Source organism: Sus scrofa, chromosome 2 (assembly GCF_000003025.6).
Source record: "Sus scrofa isolate TJ Tabasco breed Duroc chromosome 2, Sscrofa11.1, whole genome shotgun sequence".
NCBI classification, from domain to species: Eukaryota; Metazoa; Chordata; class Mammalia; order Artiodactyla; family Suidae; genus Sus; species Sus scrofa.
Window position 1 is genome coordinate 123,457,910 of NC_010444.4, and position 8,224 is coordinate 123,466,133.

An 8,224-nucleotide genomic window follows, 5' to 3' on the forward strand; every position below is an offset into this window, starting at 1 on the left:
CCATGAGGTTGAAGGTCCAATCCCTGGCCTCGCTCAGTGGGTTAAGGATCCACTGTCGCCGTGAACTGTGGTGTAGATCGCAGAGGTGGCTCCGATCTGGTGTGGCTGTGGCTGTGGTTGGCCTCTACAGCTCTGATTAGACTCCTAGCCTCGGAACCTCCATATACCATGAGTGTGGTTCTAAAATTACCAAAAAAAAAAAACAAAAAAACCAAACAAAAAAAAACCCCCCCAAAAAACCCCAATAAACAAAAACCTCCTTGCCAATTATTTTCTAGGGTTTGTCTGAGAAATGGGAAAATTTAATCTTATCAGCAACCTTCACAAGGCTGCTGTTGCCTTCTCTTTACTCTTCCACTGCCTGAAACTGCCACTCTCGAGTGCTCTTTCAAATTTGGACCCGCCTTAGTCCGCTGGGTGTTTCTAATGAAGCAGCACCTTTTGGGAGGCCACCTCCTCCCTACTCACCAGCACTCCCACTGGGTCCTGGCTATTATCTCACCATCAGGTATCTCTCATTCTAGGGTGGAAACAGGGATCCAGAAGCCTTCCCATTTGTAACTGGTATAAATTACAACCCACAAACAGAGGTGTACAAGAAATGGCATGAAAAAATTTTTATAACCCCACTTAGTTTGTATTTCAGCCTTGATCTTGCTATTGTCCTGTTTGGAATACCACCCATCCCTATTTGGAAGTCCTACACTGGGCCAAGGTTTGGAGGGTGAGGCCGAGAGCATGGTCATTGTGGACTGGAGTGTAGATGTCCATCGGCTTGGGTGCCAGGCCTCCTTTAGGTTTGGTGGCTCCTGTGCCATTCCTGGGACAGGTTGCCGTGATTCTGCTTATATGCACCCACAGGCTTCTCCTTTGTTTTTGCCCTTTCTACCCCTCCAGCCACATTTGAGAGGCGCCTTCTCCTTCAGATCCACAGACATCTTCCTCTGGCTTAATGAGCAAGTCTTAATACTCCAGCAGGGAAGTAAGACCTCATTTCAAAAACCTGCTTCTGTTATGTTTCTGCTCAAGTATTCTCTCTTTTCCATGGAGTTTTGGATTTTAGAAATAAAAGCCAAGATTATCAGCATGCCACTGCTACTGCGCCCTGCCGTGCCCCTCCACTGGCCAGTGAACGCAGAGTCTGCTACATGCTTGAATGCAGAAGGGAAAGGATGAAATAAAGGGAGGAAAAAAAAGGAACATTAACATCTCTATATCTTGCCACCTTTGAAAGATGTGAGTTGAATTCACAGGAGAGGCTCTATACCAAGAAAAAGGAATTGTTCTTGAAAATGGGATCTGTGCTGTTGCAGAGATTATGCTGGGCCTCGGTCCACAGAATGCTCTGATGTCATCATTGAGGTCAGAGAATCCTGCCGTGGGCCTGGTGACCTTTGAACCTTAACAGCCTGCGCTCTGGTGAGCACTGGGCCGTGCTGCTGGTTCACTAAGTGGTCCAAGTTCTTCAGCCATTTAGGAGACTTGACTGTTTTTATTTGTATCGAATCATTTCACCCGATTTCCCAAGAGCCAACAAGGCCCAGCCCATAGGGAAGAGGAAGAGCCGGACGTGAGGCATCTTCTAAGGGACTCTTAAGTTGATATGATGAAACGGCGACAAAAGAGGAAACATCTGGAAAATGAAGAGTCCCAGGAAACTGCCGAGCAGGGAGGAGGTATGTGGGGGACAACCTGTCTGGGGCACGTGGGTTTCTGCCAGCCTGAGCCTTCTCGAGGAAGGGAGCTGTGGAGCATGTGCCACCTGTGAAGTACCTGTCACCTGTGAAGTAGGGAACAAGAGACCTGGTCTCAGCTGATGCTGCCATGTCCATCTCCAGGGTGCCTGTGGTGAGAGATGTAGAGAAAGGCCAGATGCCTCTGGATGACTGGGAAAGTCAACCCTGTCGGTCTGAGGATGTTTTCCTGGGAGCTATGTAGGACTTGTAACAGGTGCCTTCCTGCTCGTGTAGACTTAGAAATGCAGCTTTTCTCAGTCCCCCGGTTCTCTCCTCTTCTCTTTGATCTTTCCCTGGAGTTGTGAGGTGGGGGACGTGCACGGTGCTGATCAACATCCATGAGATGCTTGGTTCAAAGAGAAAAGAGAAGCCTGGTGACTGGAAGGTCTTGGGGAAAAATGTCTTGAGAAGTGAAATGCCTGTTGGAAAGGAGATTGTGTGTCTTAGGGGTGGCATCATATGGGAAGCAAAGGGATTTTATTCCCTCAATGGGAAGTATTTCCCAAAGGAAATCAAGGGACGGGAAGGGCCTTCCAGAGACTGAAGCCAGAAGGGGAGGGTAAGGGATGTCGTCAGGGTCCCGTGGGGACCTCTGAGAGCCTCTGGCCACCTGGTGCCTGCATGTATTAAATGCACGCCCGTTGCTTGCCCTGGGAGAGGGGGTGGTCACATGGAGGAATTGGGACAGAATGGAGCCCACCCTAGAATTCCACCTGGAGGCCTCTGCTCCCAATTAGAGCCCAGCAGCTCCTACCAGGTCCAGGGCCCTGGAGACTGTAGGATGGGCTCTGGCAGTGGAGGTGTAGACAATAGGCAGATGTTCAGGCACTAGCTGGAACAGGATGGGGAAGGCAATGATTGCTCCTGCCCCTTCCACTTCAGAACATGTTTATCTATCTTCTGGGGTGTGTGTGTGTGTGTGTGTGTGTGTGTGTGTGTGTGTGTGTGTAGCAGCAGGGAGAGTGGGGGTGGAATGCTTATCAGATAGCAAGTCTGCATGGTAAGGTTCTTGTCACCCTGCCTGGGCCTGGGTGATGCTCAGTGTATGTAAGAGTATACAGAGTTCTTGTTAGAGTTGTTCCAAGCAACAGTCACTCGTACACCCATATACACTCTGGTACAGCAAGATATCTCACACACACACACACACACATATATATAACTTTATTAAACCACACACAGCACATGTAGGTATTCACACACATCACCCCTATATTCTCATCACTACGTTTTCATACAAACCGCTTGTATCACAATCCTCTCCCCCACACCAAGCTCTGGAGATTAGATGCACGCGTGCATGTGTACACACACATACACACACACACACACTCACATACACGCATACATGCATCTCCTCAGTTCTCACATAAACACAGCTGCCTTCAGCAATCTCTAAATATCTATACAAGAACCAGCCACATGTCCTACACACCGCATTGTAACACATTGCTTAGAAATACCAGATCCACTGTGTACAAAGCATAATAAAATACAAACTCACCAATCCCTACCAGGGTTGCCAGATAAAATATGGGATATCCAGTTAAAATTGAAATCCAGATAAACAGTAATTTTTCAGTATGAGTATGCCCCAAATAGTGTATAGGCCATACAAATAAGTACTACCAACTATTGCATGGGAACGCGAACACTAAAAAGTTATTCTTGGTTTATCTGAAATTCAGATTTAACTGACTGTCCTATATTTTTATTTGCTATTATCTGACAACCCTTATATACTTAGCACTAGCTGACCTATTTTCTACTTATTGTATTTCTGCTTAGTGTCTCTTTTCCTCTACTAGGATGTTCAGTATTATCAGAATCTTGAGTAATGGAATAGTGCCTGATACATAGTAGCTCTTTGTGAATATTGTGGAATGAATGAACACACACCACAAATACAAGCCACACCATGTAATCAGGAAAAGCTACACATCCCATAATTCCTGAGTTGTGAGCAGAAACCATGCAGACATCTCCATAGGAACCAATGCACACATTTCCACAATGACTCCCACTTATCAAAAACCTGATACTCATGATACTCACAATTCAGACAAAATCACAGTTACTGCCCAGGCCTATGTTCCTAACAAGAAACTAATAGAACAATTAGTATAGTTGACTTATAATGTTGTGTTAGTTTCAATGTAGTTTCAATTTGCATTTCTCTAATAATTTGTGATGTTAAGCATCCTTTCATGTGCTTTTTGGCCATCAATCTGTCTTCCTTGGAGAAATGTCTGTTCAGATCTTCTGACCATTTATTTTGGTCTTTTTGTCTTTTTTTAGGGCTGTACATGATGCATATGGAGGTTCCCAGGCTAGGGGGTGAATCAGAGCTGCAGCTGCCAGCCTATACCACAGCCACAGCAATGCAGGATCTGAGCCTTGTCTGCAATCTACACCACAGCTCACAGCAACACTGGATCCTTAACTCACTGAGTAAGGCCAGGGATCAAACCGCAACCTCATGGTTCCTAGTCAGATTTGTTTCCATTGAACCATGACGGGAGCTCCTGACCATTTTTTTGTTGGGTTATTATTATTACTATTTTTTTTGATAGAAAGCTGTATGAGATTTTTTTGTTTTTTGCTTTTTAGGGACACACCTGTGGCATATGGAAGTTCCCAGGCTAGGGGTCAAATCAGAGCTGCAGCTTCTGGCCTATGCCACAGGCAGAGCAATGTAGGATCCAGGTCGTGTCTTTGACCCACACCACAGCTCATGGCAATGCTGGATCCTTAACCCGCTGAACAAGGTCAGAAGTCGAACCCACATCCTCATGGATCCTAGTTGGGATCGTTAACCTCTGAGCCATGAAGGGAACTCCTGTGTGAGATGTTTGTATATTTTGGAGTTTATTTCCTTGTCGGTTGCTTTATTTGCAAAGATTTTCTCCCATCCTGTGGGTTGTGAATAATTGTTGATTTAAATTAAATACTGGTGTATCTGCCAGGAACAACACTCTAAACCATGTATATTTGACCTGTGTCACTCACTCAGTAAATGTTTGTTGGACAGATGAATGATGAATAAACATGTCCAACCCACCATCTCTCTGAGCCTTTCATACCTTCCTCAGGAATCTTGAAGCCACAAGAGGGTGCCCCTCAGCATGGATCCACTGTGGTGGCCCCGAGCTGCAGCCCAGGGGCAGGGGAGGTCTCTTCTGCCTCGAATACTTCTCCTGTGTTTCTTCTCCTTGGAAGCTCATCCATGGCGGTAAGGGTGCAGGACTGCTTGACTGTGGGGCAGGAGGCACATAGCTCCAAGTGAGGCTGAGAGGAAACCCAGGGTCATCAGAGGTGATGAAGGCTCTGTGGAGGAGCCCAGGTAGGATGGCAGAGCTATTAGGAGGGCGTGGGTCTGAGCTCAGTGTGGGGGTGTGTATGTTCTGGTCCAATCACAGTGGAAGGTTCAGGAGCAGGGGCCAGAAAGGTCTGGGCTTAAGGTGGAAGGCGGAGGACCAGATTAAGCATCTTCAGAGACATGTAGGGTTTGTCTTTGCCTTTACTTCCAGAAACAGGCAGAGTTGTTCAGCACACGACTTTCCAGCTCAGGTCCACACATGTCATGCACACAACTTCTTTCCACATATATCTGTTCTCAGCAACCCCCCAACCCCGGCAACATGTGATCCATGATCACCACAGCCTATACTCCACCAACAACACGCCAGTAATACACAAACTCACATTTTTTTCATAGCATACCCATCCACCAGCACCCCTCACTACCTCAGCCCTCCACCCCCGCCCCCGTACTCCACACCCTTTTATACCGACACCTCTTCAGATCCCTATACACACATGCTAAAAAGCCCCCAGGCGCAACTACCCCATCCTATGGACAGCAAACACCAAGCTCCTGACACAGCTCCAGCAGCCAGGCCCTCTGTCCCTCAGCTTCTGTGTGGCCCCTCCTGTGTGTTTATGTTTTTCACTTCCTTTCTCAGGAATCCGGAGGTTACATCGAGACAGTCCTCAGCTTAGAGCACCCCTGGTCCAGGTTGGGGAACAAGGGGCACCTGCTCCCCTGTCACAACACATCTCCTTCTCATCCCCTTCATCCTATAAGACCTGCGTGTCCTCTCCATATGTAAACAAAGAGGAAAGGGGCCTGAAAATATACTACATGCAGGTACAAATGAAGAAGGGTGTTGCTATCTCCTGGGAGACCGAGAAACCCTCAGAGTCCCTAGAAAAGCAGCCAAGGATGGAAGAAGTGACCCTTCGTGGGGATGTGCGGGTTGGCACTCCCCCTTCCGATGTGTCCACCAGGAACCTCCTGTCTGATGGCGAGCCCAGCGGTGAGGAGAAGGAGCATGAGGAGAGGGCAGAGTCAGACAGCCTACTGGGGTCCCCCGCAGGGGAGGAAAGACCCCGGGCCAAGACACCTGACTGGCTGGTGACCATGGAGACTGGCTTCAGGTGCATGGCCTGCTGCCGGGTCTTCTCCACCCTGGAGAGCCTCCAGGAGCACGTGCAGTATGGCATCCGGGAGGGCTTCAGTTGCCATGTCTTTCACCTCACCATGGCCCAGCTGGCAGGCCACTTGGAGTCGGAGATCACCCCCGAGGAGGAGGTGGAGGAAGAGGCAGAGGAGGAAGAGCAGGAGAAAAAAGAAGAGAAGCAAGAAGAGAAGGAGCATGAGGAAGAGCAGCCCACAGGGGAAGATCTCACCAGGAAGAGACCCTGGAGTCAGTGCCCAGGCTGTGTGTTTCATTCTCCAAAGGACAGGAAGTAAGCAGGGGCGAGGTGGGTGGGGGAACTGCCCAGGGCTGGTCCCTGCCCCTTCTGCCATCTGGTGCTGGCTCTCCAGCCCAGGATCTTGCTTGCCTAAAGGAGAGCTGGGAGCTCTGTCACCTCAGGGAGCAACTGAACGGGAGGAGAACCGGGCCCCTTGCTTCCTGCCCAGGCATTTAATAAAGTCTCGACTCTATGTGGGAATTGATCTGGAGCTTTTCAGCATCTGAGGGAATTCTCTTTCACCAAAAAGCACTTTTCTCTCTTTTGGTTTCCACACAGCAACTGAGATTCATGGGCCAGAAGATCCTAGAACATGGTGTGGCCTTCTCTTGGAGAGGTAAGACCTCAGACTGGCACAGTCTTCTGAGCCTATGTCACAAGGGCCTGGAGGAGTCTAAGGGAAGGGGCCACAGAGCTGCATTGGGTTACCTGGTGACACGGCCCTTCATCAACCTGGGGCATACCCAGCTTCTGGAGAATTGACCTCTAGATTAAATAAGCATGTGGAGAGTTTTGACTGGGAGTTTTCTCAGGCGCTCCACAACTGACCTCAACTTTAAGAGGATGCACTGCCAGCAGCTCTTCTCAGCTGAGAGAGCCAGTAATGGTCTGAAGAGAGGACAAAGGCAGGACCAGAAGTCTGAGGTCTAAGAGCCCTTGGCTTGAGCTGGGATCTCACCCTGACCACTGCACATAGCCTTCTGGAACAGAGGGGAATGTGCGTGAGAGACAAGTGGAAATGAGGTCCCAAGAGAGCTGGACATGTTCCAGAACCTTCAGTTTGCTGTAGTTGATCTGGAAACAAACTCATTGTGGTGTGTGTGGCTCTGAGCTCTAAGATAAAGGTGAAGGGTAACTCTGACAAGCAGAGCTCATATCACTTCTCGTCTGGCCCTGTTTTGCCTCACTTGTTGTATCAATTCCAGGGAGAAGAGAGGGCCCTGGGGCCAGCAGCAGGCAGAATGCCAGTGGCCTGAAGGAGGATGAAGGGACCAGCGTTCAGTCTAACATCCTTTGACAATATGAATATCGTATAAATATCACATGCAATAAAGGGTGTTTTCTAAACCTTCCTTGGATATATTAATAAATTATCTACCTATGTTTCTATGTATCCATCATTTCTATCTGTGCCTCTACTAGTTTGTGAACAAAGTTTCACATAAGCACCAAAGACATCCACCAGCCTTTTCCAGAAGCAGCAGTGCCCAAACTCCTGGGATTGATGAGGCTTCTGTATGACTATTTTTCCCAGGCTGGAAACCACATCTCCCGTGAGAACATGACTCATTACACTGAGTTCAGATAAAGTAATTGGGAAATGGCAGGTGGCTATGGAAACCATGTCTAATGGGTCATGTTTAAAAACACTGTGAAGAGTAACTTTAGAGGCAGGGAGTGGTGTGCATGTTTCTTCAGGTCTGGCTTGGAAGTGGGACTTCACAAGGAACCACTAGAACAGAGGAGAAATTTCTCAGTCTTGAAGCTGTCCATGGAACGTGTTCCTCCTGAGATGGTGAGACTTTGTTAAGTGTCATAAAGGGGCAACCTGACCTTTTGAGATGGTGAGACTTTGTTAAGTGTCATAAAGGGGCAACCTGACCTCCATCAGGAATTGGGAGGAGACATTGCTATATTAAGAGTTTGAGCCAATGGTTCTTGACGTATTTTACCTGCTAAATAAATTCTTATTTTAGCCTATCAAGGTTTTGAACTTGTCACCTCTGAAC

General features: G+C 48.1%; 1 protein-coding gene across 1 annotated transcript; it reads left to right on the forward strand.

Annotated features, from left to right (window-relative positions):
* LOC100524190 (protein FAM170A) lies at positions 485-7,623 on the forward strand. The gene is given in 6 exon segments (XM_005654995.3): positions 485-1,676; positions 4,829-4,918; positions 4,921-4,968; positions 5,702-6,488; positions 6,774-6,831; positions 7,421-7,623. Coding segments are annotated over 5 exon segments (1,005 nt in total). The 5' UTR covers positions 485-1,603; the 3' UTR covers positions 6,781-6,831; positions 7,421-7,623.